The following is a 19,669-nucleotide window of genomic DNA, read 5'->3' as shown; positions in this document are numbered from 1 at the left end:
GGCATGGTGTTCTGATTTTAAAAATAAAATTGTTTTGTTTAAATAATTTGAAAATATTTCCACAGGTGTGCCATCTTTAATATATGTTAGGAGGGAAAATTATGATCCTTTCAGATATTGTCCAGTATTTTTTTTTACTTGGGCAAAATGTAATTTTTTTTAAAGCATTTGTCATTATTTCACAATTTCTGCCTTGAAACTGGTAAAACTGTACAAAAGGCTCAGAACAGTTCTAAAGCAGAAAGTGAAGCTTGTAAGTATGTGGAAGTAAGAAAAACCCATAACAAACTGGACCAGTAAAGGACCTTTGGACAGCCTTTACATTTAGTGGAATACTTCAGCACATACACAAGCAATCCCAGAGTGTTTGGTCATCTGATCTGTATTTATCATGGAAAAGAACAGAAATGATAGTAAGGCAAATATTATCAAGATTAATACATGGCATGTCTGAAAGATTTCTATTAAGATTACTTTGGGGACAGAGGAGATACGTTAGACTTTCTTACAACAAAATGGATAGCAACCTTTTAACATAAAGAAATTAATGTGTCTAACTGGTCATCTGTAACACCCTTTCTGTTTGAAAAAGTTTTCATTACGACCTGCACTGATACACACTGTGAAGACGAAAAAATTTCCCAAACCAGAAATAAAACCCCAAACCCTATATTCCTTTTATGACCTAGGTTTTTATCATTTTTATCACAATAGAGAAACCTGAAATCCCTGCATGCATTTAAAAAGAAAAATCTTTCAGTCCATTCATTGAGGTGAACAAATACTTATCACCTCACACACTGACATGTTTGCAGCTGACTGGCACCTACTACTTTCAACCCAAAGATTAATCCCAATTTAAAAAAAAAAGAAGTAGGTATTTTTTAAATGATGATGGAATGTATCAAGTGTTCCAGGTTGGCAGGTGACATCTTGTCATTGCACCATCAAGCAGAAAAACACATTTTTGCAAGTGGGTATAAAGTTGGCTGTTAGCTATAGACCCATCTAGGCGGCTTGGTATATAAAATAGTGGTCTGACTCTTCTCACTGATCCTGTGGAGCTTTAGTTCTGCTTAAAACAGTTTGTCAATCCCAGATAAGATCGCCTAACTTCTGTAATAGCATAACAATTTTGATAGTATTGCTAGAAATTTTTAATCAAGGCCCTGGTGAAATCCTGGACTGAACCTTGTATTCCGAAATTTAAAAAACCCTGCAGCCCATTTGCTTTATGTTTGCTTTTATGTTTACATAAATGTAAGAATATTTGTCGAGGAAAAAACAGTTGGTCTGCCCTCTGCTGTTTCTGTCTGTCTTCCAAGAAATGCACTGTTTTTTAGGTGAATTCAGAAGACAAATCTATGCATGTATACTATTATTCAGATAAGCTCACCCAGATGGTTACTCAGTTGTCTGGAGCAAAACTGTGTCCTCTGCAATCTATGGCTGAGCACACTTTCTCATAGCAATAGTTGTGTTTTTTGGTTGGTGTTGCTTCACTCACCTCAGGCTCTGTAACTGTAATGGGACTATCCCTTGCAAATACTTCTGTTGATTCCCTCCAAATGCAGTCTGCAGTCACTTTGAAGCTATAATTGTGACATTTTGGCCTAATCACTTGTGTTGTGTTGTTGAAAATCTGACGGCTGTTTGAAGTAGCAATTTTGATTTTCAGTGCAGCATCGACTCGATCCACTACAGTGTAAGTACCTATACTTCCGTCATCAAATCCAATAATAATATTTAAATGTCTCTGTGAGAGTGCAAGAAAAGTGGGAGTTTTATAAAGAGAACAGGCACCGATGTTTTTGCCATCCGCTAGCCTCATTACAATTAAGCTAGAGACTGCACCATTATCATCATCTTCTTCACTGCGAAAACAGATGTACACAAGGTAGCGGCCATCACGAGATAGCCTCTGCCGCCAGATGATACCCGGAGCATGAACCACACGAAGTTTTCCGCTGTATAAATCAAGCACATTGATGTTCTCATCACCACGGGTTATAATTCCTAGCTTCCCATTTGGAGATATTTCGAAGTCTTCCAAAATTTTTAAGAAATTGGTAGGCAATTGTACGCGTCTGCAGATGACTTCCTCTGTTAGGCTCCAGATGTTCACAGTTTCAGTAGATGTTATAAATACTATAATATCTGGGCAGTCTGGTATCAGCTTAATATCGACAATGCTTGCACCATCATCACAGCAAAACTTCTTGGTTATACTGCCTGTCCAGAGACTCACTGCCAACACTTTATTCTTCGCCATTCCAACTACGAATGTATTTGCAGTTGTTATAAATGCATTCTGTAAGGCAACTAAAATATTGCAAACCCTATGTCCTGTAGCCAGTCGCCAAACTCTGGATGCATTTTGCTCACAGAGAGAGACTACAAATTGATCATTGTGAGTAATCATTAGCTCTGAGATTTTTTGTCCATTAATGCGAAAGATATTTTCACCACTAACCGTGTGCCATACATACTGGCTGCATTTATCATCTGATGTAACCATTATCTCTCCAGAAGAGGTCAGCACGCAGTTTTCAACAATACCTTCATGCTTGAACACAGCTTCAATAAAGCCAGTGCTGAAGTTCCACTTATGGACAGAATCTGATCCATCCAATGTGTATATTAATTCACCTCTGGCTGGCAACACCAGTCTTTGGATAGGCTTGCCAGATTTGTCAATATTGGACATAGCAGTTATGATGTCTATATCCCAAATAGAAAGGACACCACTGGTGGATAAGGATAGCAGCATGTTATGATGATTTGATTTAATTAGCCTGACTATAGTTCCTGAGATTTCCTGTAAGCTTGCCATACACTGTCCCGTATCTCTTCTCCAAACAAAAATGGCTGAGGTATTTTCCATTGAAGCAATTATACAGTTGCCATTTTTGGACAACACGGCAGAGATAAAGCGCTCATTGTGTTTAGCTCTAAACTTTTCAGCCACCTTCCACACATGAGTGTCAAGAAGTTCAATGCTGAGAGCCTTACAAATTAAAATTGCACTTTGGTCTTCAGAAAGCTCTATGCTGACAACTTCACTGTCTTCTCTCCTACAGTCAAAGTCATCCGTAAGCTGGGGATTTGTGATTTCCTCTGTATTCCAAACAGAGAGGCTACCCTCATTGTCCACCATCACCATTTCTTGGGCTGTGTCCAGAATGAGAAGGAATTTCACAAATCCACCAGAAAATTCAGAGGTCACGGTGGCCAGCTTCTCTCCACTGCCCAAGTGAAAAATGGTTGTGGTGTTCAAGTACTGTCCACAGAACGCATAAACTCCATCTGGAGAACACTGCACACAGGTCACTTCATACCAGCAGTGGAAGTGATAGAGAGGCCAGCCATAAAGCAGATCTATTACAGTAACGTCTTTGCTGGCCTCCAGCCAAGCAAGCGCATGGTTGACTGATAACGTAAATCCGTTTATAAAACTGGAGCCCCCTGCAATTCCACAATGTTTTGACCCCTTAATTTCCACCTCAGACAGAAGACAGGAATTTATGTTATCGTATATCAAGAGAGTGTTTTTCGTTGTAGCCACTACAAGATACTTTTCATCACTAGTAAGCTTCATCCCTAAGATAACAGATGGAGCTGTTGTAATCTGCCTTAGTAACTGGCGGGTCTCTACATCCCAAGTGCTGATGGAGCCATTTTCTAAAGCAGCAATAATTGTGCTGGGATTAAAAGTAGACAAAATCTCAGTGACGTGCATGCAGCTGGATGACAGCGGCAGGCGCTCGGGGCTGTAAGTCACATCCATGGAGGAATGCAAAGGGACGATAGAGCAATACTTGGGTCCATCCTTGTCACATTCTAAGAGGAGATGTCTGAGTTTGGGCAATGAACTTACTACTGGGAGAAGCCTCTGCTGCAATTCAGCAGAGAGCGAACCTGGGTATTTTACTACTTTAAACTTTATACTGCGGAGGGTACTGGCCAGAAATTTCAGCTCCTTTTCGTGCGAGTAGGTGTAAGCCAGTTCTATGTCAGAAAGTGCTTTATCAAACTGCCCTATTCTAATCATGGTGTACAGCCAGCTGAAGTTCATAATGACTCCGTACAGAAGATCATCTGTTCTTCCACACCTTGTCAAGTGATGAATAAGTTCTGTCATTTTTCTGTGATTGATAAAAAAGATATCAGGCTCTAATGGATTACACTGAAAGACCCATGGCTGATCAGGTGCCTGCCTGTCAAAAGCAGTCTGATCCATGCAATGCTTTTCATCCTCATTCAGGCCTCTACTGTCATGGTCAGGACAACCATTCAGATATTGGTCATTGCTGTAAAAAGGTTTTCTTCGTCCGCCTGACCAAACACCAAGGAAATACTCTGCCATGACTGTGTGCATTTCATGTACATCTTCTTCATTGTGCAGGTACAATTTCTGGGCAATTAGTTGCAAGTGCCTATTTGCCCAAAGAAGAAGTGTCACATTTTTCACTTGTCGCTCTATCAAGTACCCCTGTAAGCCCTCCTTAAGCCTTGCAATGTATATATATGGAATTCTCAGTGGGTTACTTTCTCTGACACTCTCACTCAGTTCGTACATAACACTATTGTCAAGGGCTAAAATATCTTCCAGTTCCATTTCACTCAGGCCAGATTTGGACATAGTGATGTAGCCAAGTGCTCTTGACAATAGTCTGGATCCACACTTGTTTTCTAGTGACCAAAACAACTGCTCTATGCTTTCATGGACAGTGACGCAGAGGGAGGACTCATCCACATCTTTGTGAGATCTCCAGTTCCTGACCTCTCTGAAGGTTAAGTTCACAAACATAGGCAGTGTGCACTTGGAGAATGCTTCATTGACGTAGATTTGTTGCCCTGATGTTACTTTTCTTTTAACTCGCAGCAGCTGATGTTTCAGTACTTGGCTACACATCTTTCTATCCCTTGCAGTCAATTCAATGTAGTTGTCTTCTTCATGAATAAGGCACCTCAGTTTTTGCAGGATCCCGTGCTTGTTTGGCAGTGTTGACAAAATTATCCGTACTGAACGTGGAAGGTGAATGGGAAGCCACCAGAGCTTCCTACCATCATCACTATCTGTTAGCTGTTCTAGGGCATCAAATATTATCACCAGCGGCCTATGGAATGAAGACTCATTCAAGAGATTGATGAACAAGTCCCGAAGGTCATGAATCTTTTTTGGGTAACTTTGTACGAGGCAACGATAGTTGACTGCTAATTGTTCACAAATGCTTTGAAGTATATTCTTCAGATCTGTACTTGTTTCCGTGGATCCCAAAAATCTTATAACTACCACAGGGTCAGACTCTGGTCCCATCTCTTCTTGCAGCCAGGAATAGGACTAGAATATAGAGATAATTCAGTTAATATCTAAATGAAGCAGAATAACAGATTTTATAAATAGTGATTGCCTATATATAAATAAACATTTTTAAATGTTACTGGTTGAATGGAAATGCTTTCACTGGCAGAGTTCAAGGCTGGTTTGATTTATGTGCACCGAATGAAATTCATATCATATGTCATCTTTGTTTAGCACAGGTAATATCCCAAAACACTAAGACCCAGATCCACAAAAAGGCTTATGTCTAAGGGGACGTAAGTAGAATGTAGTCCATAAATCCCAGGGTACACTTTGCAAAATCTGTGTCTCACTTCTGAAAGTCAGTAAGTAGATTCTCTTATTAATAAACTTCCCTAGACACTAAGCAATGTCATCCTTGGCCAGGCAGACCAGCTTGCCACCTAAACTTGTTTAACACTGATTCTCAGCTGAGTATAAATGCACACCCTGACAGTTTTAGAGGACAGGGATCAGAGTACCGATTGCCCTTTACTAGCAGGTTACTTTAATTCCTGGACCACAGAAGTACACTCTGTGTTGGTGTGCCTGTGACTTTTGCTCTTACACACTGCCACAAAGGGTAAAAAGTATCTCTTGCTGTTTTTTTGGTTAGCATACTCTAAGCAAGTGAAGAATGTGGCTTTAAATCCCCTCAGTCTGTGCAGGCTAACACACTCAGTTCTCTTACTTGCTAAGTCTTTTCACCTCACTTTAAGTTATTACAGAATATTTTAAAAGAAAAGCGTAACCAGAGTCTCTAGGTTAAGTTACACACTCAGATCTGAAATGAGATCTTGAGTTGCAAATCCCAATTTCATATACACAACTTATGTTAATCTATAGGAAGCCACATTTGGGAAAGATATGGGATTTTAAACATTATTGTTCCCTTCTCCATTTCATTCTGGCTGATATGGCTGTTTCCCAGCCCACTGTGCTAAATTCTCTGAGCACCCTGCAGGGAAATCAAAGTTGTGACTCCCAGCTGGAGAATTAGGCTTAGAGATGCCAGCTTGGTCTTTTTCTGCATCTGGTCCTGTCTTGCACAAAGTGTTTTACTCATTTCCCTGTAGTACTCAGCTCAATGATTTAAACGGTGTATGTCAGATAAATGAGTACAGGTATTTTTGCAGGTTACTACAGATAGATTTGTAGCAAGTGTATTTCCAGCAAGTGTATCAGAGTAATTCTGGAATAATTTCTGATGAGAACATAAGATGGCGTGAGTTGGAAAGACATATTGTATTTGTGAATAAGACTAAAACCAGCATACGATGTTTAGATGTTTCCAGATTCATAGGACCTCAGTGGAACAAGAAGGAAAGAGATTCTTCTAAAATACATGTGTTAATTCAAAAATATATTGATTCCTATTAGGTACTTTTGTTTTGGCTAAGCACATGATACAGACACGTTATTATTGAAAGGTAAGTCTTTTTCTGATTATGTGTACAATAATATGCAGAATATACTTTTTATTATTTTTATTCTACATATTGAGGGCTGATATCAGATCTGTTGACAAAAGGAAGAATGAAAACTAAGTTGGCCCTTACACACTAACGGTCCTAACATCACCGTATTATGTAAAATATTTATATACCTTCTTCGCCACTTCGGCTAATAAAAGAGTCTTCCCGGTGCATGGTCCTCCGTATATGATAAGAGGGTTAATATGTCCTATTTTGCTAGGTAGAACATACTTGTGAACTATGTTTAATGCCTCACATCTGTATTCATAAAAAGTGGAGTACGTTTTACATAGCGATGAGTGTTGAAGAACTTCATCATACAGCAGGTCTGTCTCGGTGTCAAAATTCTGCTGCACTGTTGCTTGGATTATGTCAATCATGTCTTCATAGAACTGTTTACCAAGTCCTTCAATGTAATGGTTCTCCACTTCTTGGGAGTAGCCCAGTTTCATGTCACAGTGAGTGACGGACGTGTACACTCTCAGATTGGATGATGCGACGATGGTAGGAATGAATTCATCCCTGAGCTTGATCAGTTTCTCATGGGCTTCGGGATCTCGTAGAAACTTCCCAGCTGTATGTACCACATCCATGTATTTTCCCATCTCTGGAATTTTAACAAAACGCTCAATGTTGGCAATTTTCCGAATGTAGCAAACACACTTCTTTAGGAAAGCTGGTGTTTGTTTACCCAAGGCAAAATCAAGTTCATCTTCAATAGCTGAGGATGAAAAGAGAACACAGAGTCTCTGTTATCTTTTCTCTATAAACAGTTCAAGAACATCCCCCACTCCCAACATGCAGACTCTTAAATGATTGCATCTGTTTTCTGTAAAAAACAGAAAAAGCACAGAAAAATCTCTGGATGCTTTTGTATGGGTTTTGGTCTCAAACAAGCCCAATTAACATTTTTTTTCTCTTCAATTACATGAGAAATGCCAACAGAAATATATTTCCATTTTTGTGGAAAGGTTGATAGAAAAGATAATAAATTACTATATAGAAATAGTTAGTCTGAACTTTACCAGAGGAAAGATATCTCTTTGCTTGGCTGTGTTTCATTTTTCCTTTTTCATACAGCAATTTCACAGCAGTCTTAAAAATCTTCTTAATCTCTTCTGATACATCTTGCCATTTGTTCTCATTCATAGAGTTTGAAGAAGATTCCATCTTTTAAAAATATCCATAGTTAAACAGTAGCTGTAATACACACATCTACAACTTCAGAAAGTAAAAGTCTAATACTCGAAGTCATAAATAATGTGGTAACAGAGAAACACATGCACTAAAAAGAAATAAATAAGAGTTCAACTTTTTATACCGCAGATAATCATAATGTATTCCATTTTAGAATTATGTTAGCTAGAGTATTTTCTGAATTCCTACTGTAGGCAGCTAATGCAATATTTTTCAAGAATAAGACTAATAACACCTTTATAGAAAGAGGGTTTTGAGAACCAAGCCTGAAATAATGATAATACAGCTGCAGTAATACTGCTAAAATTATCGCTCCTTTAATGAGAAATAATAATAATAATTTAAACTTGGATCTCAAAACTGAAAATGAGGTTCCTGGTACCTGTAATTAAGCACCTCATATTAGCTACCATATTTGAAATATATGGGATTATATCTGACATTACTTTCGTTCATTCATTGCCATAGTAACAGTAATCTTCCTGTCATCAAAGAGAGACTCTAATATAAATTCACTAATCCTTTCAGATGGTATGTCACAGATGCCATGATGGCGGTTTCTGTAGGGCAGCTGGTAGTCACTGTTGCATTACTTACTGCAGGTGAAGTGTTTAAGGGGTCTCCAGTTTTCCTGGAGGGTGTAATAGGAAGAACAGCCTCCAGGGTAAGCTCCCTAGCAACTCTTTCTCGACACTTTCAGAGCTGTGTATATTTTATTATTTTAAGTTTGAGATGTAACTCCATGTTAGCTTTAAGTTATGAACATCGTTTTACTTACTTCTGTGTATCAGTAGGTTGAGGAAAGGTGCAAAGTTCTAACAACAAAAAAGCCAAGCTTTATTCAAAGAGATACTGTAGGCACTAGCAGAACAATGCAAAGTTACAAAACTTGCTTTCTTCCTTGTGATCAATACTTCAGAATTAGCCATATTATACTGTCTTCAACTCATTCAAACTCTTTCCATGTCTATGTTTTTCATGTTTTCAATGTTTTTTCATGGGACAGAGAAAACATTCTGCTACACGATAAGTGAATGCAGTATAATGGTTTAATTTCATTTTCTTGTTTAATACAGTATGCACTCAAAAGGAAGTGAATACTCTGTTAAGGACTTCATTTTTGATACACTGAAATCTGTCCTTGGGTATATTGGATGTGCAGAAGGGTAAAAGTGAGCCCTGGGTAATATACAGTTTTTATTGTCATCAAAGACAAATGCCTATTTAAAAAATGATAATTAACAGTGTTCAAAAATCTTCTGTTAGAATACAGTTAGTATATTAAAAGTATGAGATCTGACTTGGGACAGCACTAAGCACTTGTTTGACTGTTAAAGAGCTTTCTTGTATGGGGATAGAAGGGAAAATGTGTATTTCCTCTGCAAATCCTGCTCATTGAAATCTAGCAAAAGCACAATACCAGGGCAGGAGAGCCTCAGCTCTCCCTATTCCAACGTCAGGGAAGGGAAGAGAAATCTGTACAACCATCCCACTAGCCCCAACAGGTCATGAATGACCACAATCCACTTTCTTTAGCTGTTATCAGAGAGCACGTCAGCGCAGGAGTCATGACCAGTCATGTTCCTTGGTGTTTCGCAGCTGCTCCCTTCACCATGTATAGGAAAGGAGCATCACAGCACCAGTTGCTCAGGTGTGCACAGGGCTGTAGAAGCTAATTCAGAGACAGCAGCAAGTGCCTGGCCCTGGGGACTGCCCACCACTGTAAATGATAGAGAAGAATTTTGTAAGGAGGCGACTATGACTTACCGTATTCTGGTAGTTCTTCAGCATTTCAGATTTTGGTCTGAGGTAATATGCTGGTGGCACTGCATTCTCATCCCTGCAGTACCACTCTTCTAAAATCCTCGTCTCTAGCTTGGCCTCTACAGCGGCATCCAGGATCATTTCAAATTCTGCTGACTCAACCTCCCCTGGTATTCGGATGTTCCCGTACTTCTCTCCCAATAGGCCCTGTGTATTTGCAGAAAAGTAGGGATTAAATTTTTCTTTTTAGTTATGCAAAATCCCTCTTCGGGATCTGAATTTCATAAAAATCAGTGTGGTAATAGTTTCATGACTTTGAAATTACTAGGAAGGGAAACAGATACAGTGTAAGATGAAGTACTGTTGAGGGTACTGTACTAAGCTGCATCCTACTATGATGACTTGGTAAAATTTCAAGTAGATGCATTGTCTTTCTTATTATTAACTGGTAATAAAAATACAAAGGCATTCAAAAGAAGAAATTAAAAAATACCCAACATACTTCCTTAGCACAGTATTGACTCGTGTATTATTGATTCCCATTAGTCACAGGTTGGCATTAATCTCACATCCAAATGCAAATGTGGAAATCCTTTTCTCTGGACTAAGGATAAGGATGCATCTCTGGATTCTTTGCCTCTTGGCTTTATTCTTATTTTCCACAGAAATGGAACAGAAGATTTTATATTCTCTTTGATGAAAATCCATGAGGTTATGTACAGCTCATATTAGTATTTTTAAATATGTGGTTTATACCAGCAATACCAACAATCAATGTTGCAGAACCACAAGCTGCTTTGCTGTCTCATCTTCCCTTGTTGCAAAAATGTTCAAAGTCTTTTCCCCAGTAGCTGTCCACAAATGAACAGTGGGGCAAGGGAAAACAGGTTTGATCAAATGCCAAAGAGAAATTTTAGTACTTAGATGCATGTATTTGGTATATAGGCAAAGGTTTGTGGAATTCAGTTCTTAAACTGTGGCACAAGAGATTTTTCACCTTCAAAACTGAGGATTAAAATATTGGTTGCAATGCTCTGAATACATTTTTTTTTAATTTCTTTCCATAGTTTGCTGTCCATAAATATTTATAAAAAAAGGATTGGGAAAGCTTTTATAGAAGATAGAGTTGCAGGACATTCCTTCTTTCAACAAAATTTTTCAAATTTGCGATCATCAGCTTAATTCTGCATTCAAATCTTGGTCCACAGAAGTCAGTGAGAACTCTCACTTCCTTTTAAGTAGGATTTTTTATTTCTTTCCTCATTTAAATGTATTCAGTAAAGATTTTGAGTTAATGAGAAGGAGTATTTAATGTGGAGAGGAACCAACAGTATCAGCACCTTGGTTTGAATCAGAAAGATCTCTTCGTAAAGTAATGCTAATGCAAATACAGTAGTACCCTTAAAATTTAAATAACCTTGTTTGTAAATAATAAAAATCTGAATATTCATTATTTTTAAAGCACTCATCATAATGAGAAGCTTTTTAAACTTTTCCAGCTGTAACTCAACCCTGAAAATCAATAACTGATGATGATGAAGCCTGCTTCACTGATTATAAAAGTGTGAAGCTGCAGACCCCTTTTCTGAATCCAGTTGTGTTGGCAGAAGGTACTCAAGCGGCTCGCCATGCTAGATGCTGTAGCCTCAGAGCACAGATGTCAGAGCAGTGCACATGAACACTTCCCAACCTCTTTCAGGCAAAACCACCTCAGTTAGCTCAGACCACAGTTCGTATTGTGTAAACTAACCTGGCTGATTTTTGCCTGGAGCCAATTAGGAAGAGCTCACATGAACTACAGTGCTGGCTCTGACGGCAAATGGTTGGCATCCTCCAACAGAGGAATACTGACAAAGAGCTGGTGAACAGGAATAAGCCAATGTCTGTCCACTGCTTAGGAGAAATGAAGGAATGTAGGGATTGTGATAGTTCATATAGTCAGGTTTCAGTCTCTGACAAGCCCTAGCACCCAAGTGCTTCAAGAAGCTACTCCAATAGAGAGGCATTAGGAGAAAGAGGAGTTTGCCTGACTGCCCATTCATATCCCACAGTAGCTTCATTCAGGGTGCACATCGAGGAGTCAGGGGAAAGGAACACGTGTTCAGTAACTAGAATTAAATAATAATTTTAATGAAATGATCCAGTATTTTTATTATGTGAATTTATTTTTTCTATGTGATCATTCTAACTAATAGCTCCCCTCAGAGAGTGAGCTACGTTGCTCCACATAATGAGATAACCAGGGAAAATTTCTAAGTTTTTACTGTTCTGATCTATTCATAGAGCCCTATAATTTTTGAATTCTGAAGCTGCAGAGGTTAAACAAAATATAATATTATTTTCCTTCTTTATTCAAGTGAGGTTAATAACTCATATAATGCTGAATTGCAAGCCTTTGCACATTCAGATTGATGTAGAAATCTCATAAATTTCTCTCAGAGGAGCTTTGCTATGCAAATTTTGCAATTACCTTGTGTAGCAATTATTACTTGAAATTCATTAGGCTACACTTTTTCTGAATTTAAGTCCAGTGGATTCAACAGACAGTTGCCCAAGCAAAGGCCAATAGCTGGGCCCTTCATTAATAATACTAAAATGTCAACATTAAAATGTCTCATTTTAATGTACTGCATTTAATCAACTAAATTTGTTTTGGAATTATTCTGTGTACTTTTCTGCTTCTCTGGTACAGTTTGTGCTGTTCTCTCTCTACTGCACTATAGGTAAATAACAAAAGGCAGTACTTTAAAAGGAAAAGACAGATTTTTTTTTCTTGTACCTTATCTGTCATTGCAACAGACATTATGTAAATAATCCTGTATTAGGGATCATCCTCCTGGCTACTAGAGCAAAACACAATAAGAAAGAACACTGATGTGATCTGGATACTAGAATCACTGTGGATGACTGTATCATGAGTTTTTAAATACAATGGAGGCCTATGCAAACACTATTTGCAAGCCTTTGCATTTTTTTAAAACAAATATTAAACAGTGGAAGACATACATTTATCATGGTGTACCTTGGTGCTATCGATGGCATTGCTAATATTTTGCTAGAAGTCTACCATTAGTTGAGGGAAGAATAGACATACATAGAAGAGGAACCACACAGACAAAAGAGTGTCCTCCATTTGGGATGATGGCAGTGAGCATCCATAAAACTTAATAAACAACGAAATAAGCCTTCTATCATTTTGCTTTCAGGAATTTCTCTTCTTGTTTGATTGTGGTTTATGGAGAAGTTTTAAGGTTAATCTTAAAAGATGACACATGCATAGTGCTAGGAATAAAAGGAATAAGGAAGTGTGGAGGAAAGAGAAGTCTGAGTGAATATACATTGCACTGCACAGTGAAAACTGAGTCTAACTTGTTATAGTTGACATCTAGTGTTTAGGAGAGCCTGAAGCTAACAGCTGTACCAAGAAAGGAACACGTCAGCTGAACATCATGCAAGGATCTAAATGTGCTAAAACATTTAGTTTTAGAACTTAAAAAGTAGACTATGCCAAAAAGGAAGCTGCAGAGGCTATGCCAGCACCCCACTGCCGCATACTTTTTCCCTGAGAACTGCTCAGGGAACAACAGGCAGCATGGTGCTGACCGGTCTTCTGTAACTGTGCCCACTGCACACCAGACAACTATTGTAGGGATTGTGGTAGAAGTCCTTCGTACAAGCTGCATGAGTTGGCCAGGCTCAGAGCACAACTCTGAAACTTGGCTGTGTTTAACTCAGGAATACTGCTTCACGTGGCTGGTGTGAGCAAGAACTCCATGTTTTAGCCAAAACTTAGGCATTTGTGCTGTTAAAGCAAAGTTAAGGAGCAGCTGAACAGAGATTCTGAGGGTACCTGTGGCATCTACTTGGCGAATATGTGCATTTAGAAAGGCAATTAAATGAGTTAGTGTCTTTGATGTTCTAATACAGTAGAATTGACAAGTGAACGAAGAGAAATAGAAGTAGCAACAGGATAGGGAATAAAAAGAGCAGCACTGGAATGAAGAAGGGAATTGATTACACAAGGAGAACCAGCAAATCATACATACTGTGCAGAGCAGGTCTATCATTTAGAGCAGGGCAATCCCAGGCACTGCACTGGAGCTGTGTTCCTCTTAGCACCCCAACAGAAGTTAGCTGAGGTTCTGGTATTAGTACCTGACTCTGTGTAGCCATTTGAAAAATATTCTGGTAAAAACTTTCATGTGGTAGAAAACTCTTAAAGGAGTCATTTCTGTGCTTTCTGATAACTCCAGACTAGCCTCAACCTACAGCCCAGTTTCACTGGCCGTGTAACTGAGGTATTGAAACACAACTTCTTTTCATTTTTCTGGAGAGGACAAAAATAACTGACACTGTTTTTCTAAAGGACTGTGATATCATGCCCCAATGCTGGAAGCAGGAGGAATGCTGAGTAAAGGTAGCTGTTCTCTACTGAGAGACTGATGCTCGAATGCTGGGTTATGTCACATAAACACACCAGGTTCCTGGGGAACAGTTCTTCACCTAAACACACCTTCCTCCAGATACACTGCATGTTTTCCATTAACAGTGGTCAATAATAATAATAATAATAATAATAATAATAATAATAAAAAGACTAAGGACTATAAACAGACTATATATGTTTGCTGGAATCTTAATAAACTATTTGTTTGTAAGGATACATGACAGCCTTAGGATGGGTGCATTTGCATGCACAGGCTGTGAAAACTGCATCTTCCCATGTTTTGACACAGAGGTGAGGCTTGGAAGTATCTCCTTCTAGCTGGTACCAGGGAACAGCCACCTTCCCTCCACTCTTTTGGTGTTGTTACGGTTAAATTTGTATCTGGCTGTGTAAGTGTAGTCTATCAGGGTATCACAAAAACACTCAAACCTTTAGAGGCCTAAATGAGCTGCTCTGAATTGCACTTTTCCTCCAGGGGCTTCAGTGTCTGAACTGCATCCGTGCCAGAGGCTTGCAGCAACCTCTGGAATATCTGCCCCCCCCACCTCCCCGCTCCTTCCATATTCCCTATACATTCAAGTAAATGCAAATTGCTTCACAGAAAAATGAAGAAAAATGAAGCAACACAATTGAAAGAAAATATAATTTCTCACAATCTTCATGTTGTTTCATACTAAGTCTGCAAATAATACTGTTATTTCAGACCTTTATGAAAAATATCACAGTACTCTACACTAATAATGTAAAACTTCAATTTGTGATAACAACATTGCAGCATTTTGATGAGTATTATAGGAAATTATTTTTAAAGGGAACAGTAATGTTTACGCTATGTTCAGTACCAAGAGACAGTTTTATATGCAGACTCATGAATCAAAATCTCCCACCTGATGAGTCATTTTCCTTTAATAGTAAACCACCAAATTAAAGATTCATTAGACTGATGGTAATTGAACTGTTTAAAGTTACCAGGCTGGCAAACATGTATAAAACCCTCAGCAACCATTTGTATCTAACAAAACTTCATAGAATTAACACAGAGCAATCTCAGCAGTAGTCTTGTTAGCTTTGTTGAGCCTGAGGCTGAAGTTACTATTAAATGAAGATTAAAAAATTACTGTTTAGATCCAGATGGGAAATATTTTTCCTTCTGATCTTGGTGTGGAAAGATATTAAAGTTACAGGCACAGTCATAACAATGACCAAAAGGAGGAAACTAACCAGATTTGGATTTGATCTTGATATGATGGATTCATAGTGCATCTCATGTAATTAGTTCAGACATCATCACTAAAATGTTCATGAACCATCATATCATACCTTTTATTAATACAAAACAAGTTGAAATTTTAGATATATTTAATTCCAGCTAAGATATTTAGTGGTAATTTTAATAAAAACAGGATGTCAAATAACAGCAAGTTATATTCATTACTGATTGGTTTCATTAATCTGTTTCCTTTTAAAAAAAAATTATTTGTTAACATCTGCAAACCAAGTCATTTGAAAAGTCAGATTTGTAATGTTTTGTGAAGTGATTTCAGGTATTTGTCAACTTAAGAGCAACATTTTTTTTGCTGTTTTGCCAACACAGAAAGCTTCAGATTAATTGAAAATACAGTTTTGTAGCTGGTGAATGATCTGATCTAATGATCTTTTGCTGGACTTCATGGGATCAGTCCTACGACTTCTACTTCTGGTCTTTGTGAAGTGCCACATGTGACACTGAAGCGCATAAATATGTCCTCTCTGCCTCTTCTCAGAGCAGTCCTGGATTGCCAACTTTTTGAAGAATAAGCATTCAAGAAATCATCTTTGAAGGAATTAAATCTAACCACAATTAATTTTTTAACCTAAGATACTTCTGTGTGTCCAGATCTAAGCACCTCTTAAACGATTTGTTTTTGCAAGATCCATGAGGGATTAGGAAGTATTTTTGTCCCCGTTTGACACAGGAAGTAGGTGCAGGGAATTAAGCCTGGGCAGGGATTTAGAGCTGTGACAGGTATGTAGTAGTTAGCTATAACTGGGTAGTGGAAGTTGTTGTTCCTAATTCTCAGCCCTGTCCTTCTTACAGAAACTGCTCACGACTAAAGGAGGAAAGCCTTGCCCACTCATGAATTAGGTCCTGAGTGACTCATTTCAGCCAGCTAAATTAATGTAAGCTTAAACTTAGATCACTTATTCAAACTAGAACAGCTCCATTAGGAGAAAGAGAGTATCTCACATTATGGAAGGTGCAGTGAATGCTTCATGCTCTGGGCTGAAAATTGCCTGCAGGGACCCAACATCAGCATTCAGGCGCCACTGAGATGCACCAAGTGGATCTTCAGCAACTGCTTGACTTGTAGGGACTTAAGTGCTGTTAAAATGCCTTGGGATGTTATGTTGTTCATCTGCAGTCAAGGGTTGGGAAATGCTGCTCCCACTGATGTCCCAGAAGTGTCCCTCTACCATCTTCAGAGGAACTATGGATTGCAGTCTGGTAGAAACTTGCGCCACACCTCACCAGGAGGCCATGGGCAGAAAACCGGTGAGGAGCAGGCTGTAGCTAGTGGGTCATAATCTAAAGCAAGGCAGGTAATGAGGGAGCTCACTCGTGGAGCAAGAGGCCTGTTTCAAAATCTCTCCTGAACTGGAAGAAGGACAAATCTGTGGTCACCAGGTATGTACCCTACTCATCAGGCTTCTGAGCATCAATGATGGGGTAACAGTAGTGTGTCAAAGCTCCTGCTTTGTATAAGTAACGGAATGTTAATTAACATGAATCTTTCCACAGTCTGTGTGAGTCCCCTAATCAAGGGCTACAAAGTCAGTCCTCTAGATCCCTGTCTCTCCTGTGGTCACTTGCTCTTCACTGTCTTCTGTGAGTCCTGGGTTTAGAGAGATCTAACTCTGCTTCCTCAGCCTGCACTTCGAGGCTTCCTTCCTCTTGTAGTTAAATCTTTCTTATGAAATAAAAACTTTTTTCCTCTTTAAAGCCATACATTTCAGTCAAATAGCCATTTTACTGAGAGATGTGTTTTTTGCACTACTGCTTACTGCGATGTTAATATATCTATTAGCCAATAAAAAGTATGTTACTCAGTAATATACCAGACTGCTATAGACAAAAAAGACACATAAAGAAAAATGCAAGTGAAAGATTGACATATCTATTTACCTTCAGTTTTAAAAGACCTCAGATTTCTTAGAAATGTTTTGTCTAAAAAGCATACTTATTATAATCAGATGATAATACCCATCAATTTCTTTCATTTGATATATATGTATGTTCGAATTGAAGACAGAATCACTTCAGCATAACTACAAGAAATGCTCCATTGTTTTCAAACCTTACTTTTTATATGTATACTAGCTACATTCTATGCCCTGTCTTTCATATTGAATTTGGATGTGCTAACACAGTGCATTTACATGTGCAAACCTGCCTAGGTGGCATGTTCTGGTCAGGCAAGGCACGCAGAATTTGTAACATGTAGGTGTATTTACCCTCCTGGTCCGCAGAAATGTGGGCTTAACTGACATAACCAAATACACAGGTAAACCAGGTCTTCAAAATCTGGAACAAATGGTCAGGATACCAATTTCTAAGGGCCTTTTATTTAATATCCCATTCAAAGAAATTTAGTACAACTATAGGTCTTTTCGGTTTGTTGCCAGTAGATTATAACTCTATTTTAACAGTATCCTATAGAAATTACTTATGTGATATAAGATGTTCAGGCACAGACAGACACTTTGGGGAGAAAAAAAATACAAAAACAACAAAATAACAGGATTAGCTGGAACCTTGTTTCTGAGAAATAAACATGATTTGAATTGAAACTGAGAATTTACTACCAGAAACAAACAGAAAATAATGTCCTATATATATATATTTTTATTCCTTAAGGCAACAATAGCCAATTCTTCTCAAACTCAAACCACAAATGCTAATGGCTAAACAACAGTGAATCATCTGAACTGAAACTAGAAAAGTATATTTACTTAAATTTATTTTCAATGCCCTAATGATTTCAGTAGGAAGAAAAACAAATATATGAATTAATTAAAAATCTCAATGGAGTATATATGTTAACTGCTTGTTAGGGTAAATTCCAACTCATTAAACTGAACTGATGTGAACAACTGAAACCAAGATGGAGAAAGCTGTAGTAAGGCACTTCATCTAAACCAAGTCTTAGGAAGCTGGAGTTTCAGAGTAGCTGGTGCCCAAGAGATATCTTGAAAACAGCTGCTTCTACTCCCCTTTTTTCCTTCTAGCTGCAATGCGTAGTGTGAGGGCCTCCTGATACATGCACAGAGAGAATATTCAATTAAATACATTTGACTGCTTTTCTTGCCTATTCATGGTAGAGATCAAAGTACAAAAGTTATGTTGTATTGGAATTAAGTCTCCCAAAAAGACTTCCATTAGAAAAAAAAAAAGTGAAAAAAAGGCCAAAAGAGTCGTAATCTGTGATTTCTAGGATGTACAGGTCAAAGTGCCTTCAGAACAGCACATTCTTCCACTGCTAACAGTTGTAAGGCAGTGCAACTTAGCAGACAGAACATTAGAGCTGCTGCAGAACTCTTAAATCTTCTTTCCACTTTTGCTTCATCTCAGTATGGAAACTGGTAACTTCCTGCTGCTTTTGCCAGTGCCTCAGATTGCCTATCTATAAAATGAGGCTAATGATAGCTTGCAAAATAAGCATTTCTATTTTGAGTGTTGATATGCAAAGGATCTTGTGTATTTATATATCAGCAGGGATGGGACTGTTGCTTTACATTGTTTGTCCTGTTTAGTTTTTAAGGGAAAAATGATACTATTGAGCAGTATCAAACATTTTCATTTTATTTTTCTCCATACTTAGGTGATAATAATACTGTCTATACCTCAATCCTTTGGTTGAAGCTTATGGCTAAATAGATTTAGGTTTAGAACTTCAGTTGACCATACAAAACATAAAATAAGAAATATAATTTTTAATTGAAATTTTTGAAGTGAGTAGAAATTTGAAGGTATAATAAAGACATTTCTATGCTGAGAACTAGATTTATTTTTTTTCCACGTGCCTGGATATGCATTTATGTTCCTTGGCTTGAGAAACATTGTTGTGTGTTGTTTCATAGAGCCATACCCTAATTTCGCTCTTCCTTTTTTCCCTGAAGGTGCTTCAGAAGTACACTGGGGGGCTATAGGTATTTCAGAAACCTGATACGGGTATTGGTTTCAGTTCCTTGAAGAACAAAAAAGGGCTGTTGAGCTACCTTGTAAGAAAACTGTCTGGAATTGGGACTGGAAGGATGAGGTGCAAGTGCTTAAGTCTTTTGCTGTGAATAATGTTCCTGACATAAAGTGTACGAAGAAAATGATGGTGGAGTTACTTGATGTTTAACCTGTCTTTCAGAAAATTAAAGAGAGCAGCCGAATCCAGTTGTAAATGAACCAATTCC

At 38.2% G+C, this 19,669-nt stretch overlaps 1 protein-coding gene across 1 annotated transcript in view; it reads right to left on the bottom strand.

Annotated features, from left to right (window-relative positions):
* Positions 1-770: 770 nt before the first annotated feature.
* The window catches only part of NWD2 (NACHT and WD repeat domain containing 2), a 60,270-nt gene continuing 41,371 nt past the window's right edge, over positions 771-19,669 (bottom strand). The window contains exons 4-7 of the mRNA XM_010574538.1: positions 9,784-9,987; positions 7,845-7,989; positions 6,951-7,540; positions 771-5,344 (exon numbers count right to left, since the gene is read on the bottom strand). Coding sequence (XP_010572840.1) covers positions 1,409-5,344; positions 6,951-7,540; positions 7,845-7,989; positions 9,784-9,987 — 4,875 coding nt within the window. The 3' untranslated portion in view covers positions 771-1,408. The remainder of the gene's footprint in view (positions 5,345-6,950; positions 7,541-7,844; positions 7,990-9,783; positions 9,988-19,669) is intronic.

The sequence above is a fragment of the Haliaeetus leucocephalus genome, unplaced genomic scaffold (genome assembly GCF_000737465.1).
Source record: "Haliaeetus leucocephalus isolate CR32 unplaced genomic scaffold, Haliaeetus_leucocephalus-4.0 Scaffold439, whole genome shotgun sequence".
Classification (NCBI taxonomy): Eukaryota; Metazoa; Chordata; class Aves; order Accipitriformes; family Accipitridae; genus Haliaeetus; species Haliaeetus leucocephalus.
The sequence above is the reverse complement of the archived record's forward strand: the minus strand, read 5'-3'. Positions and strand labels throughout refer to the sequence as shown.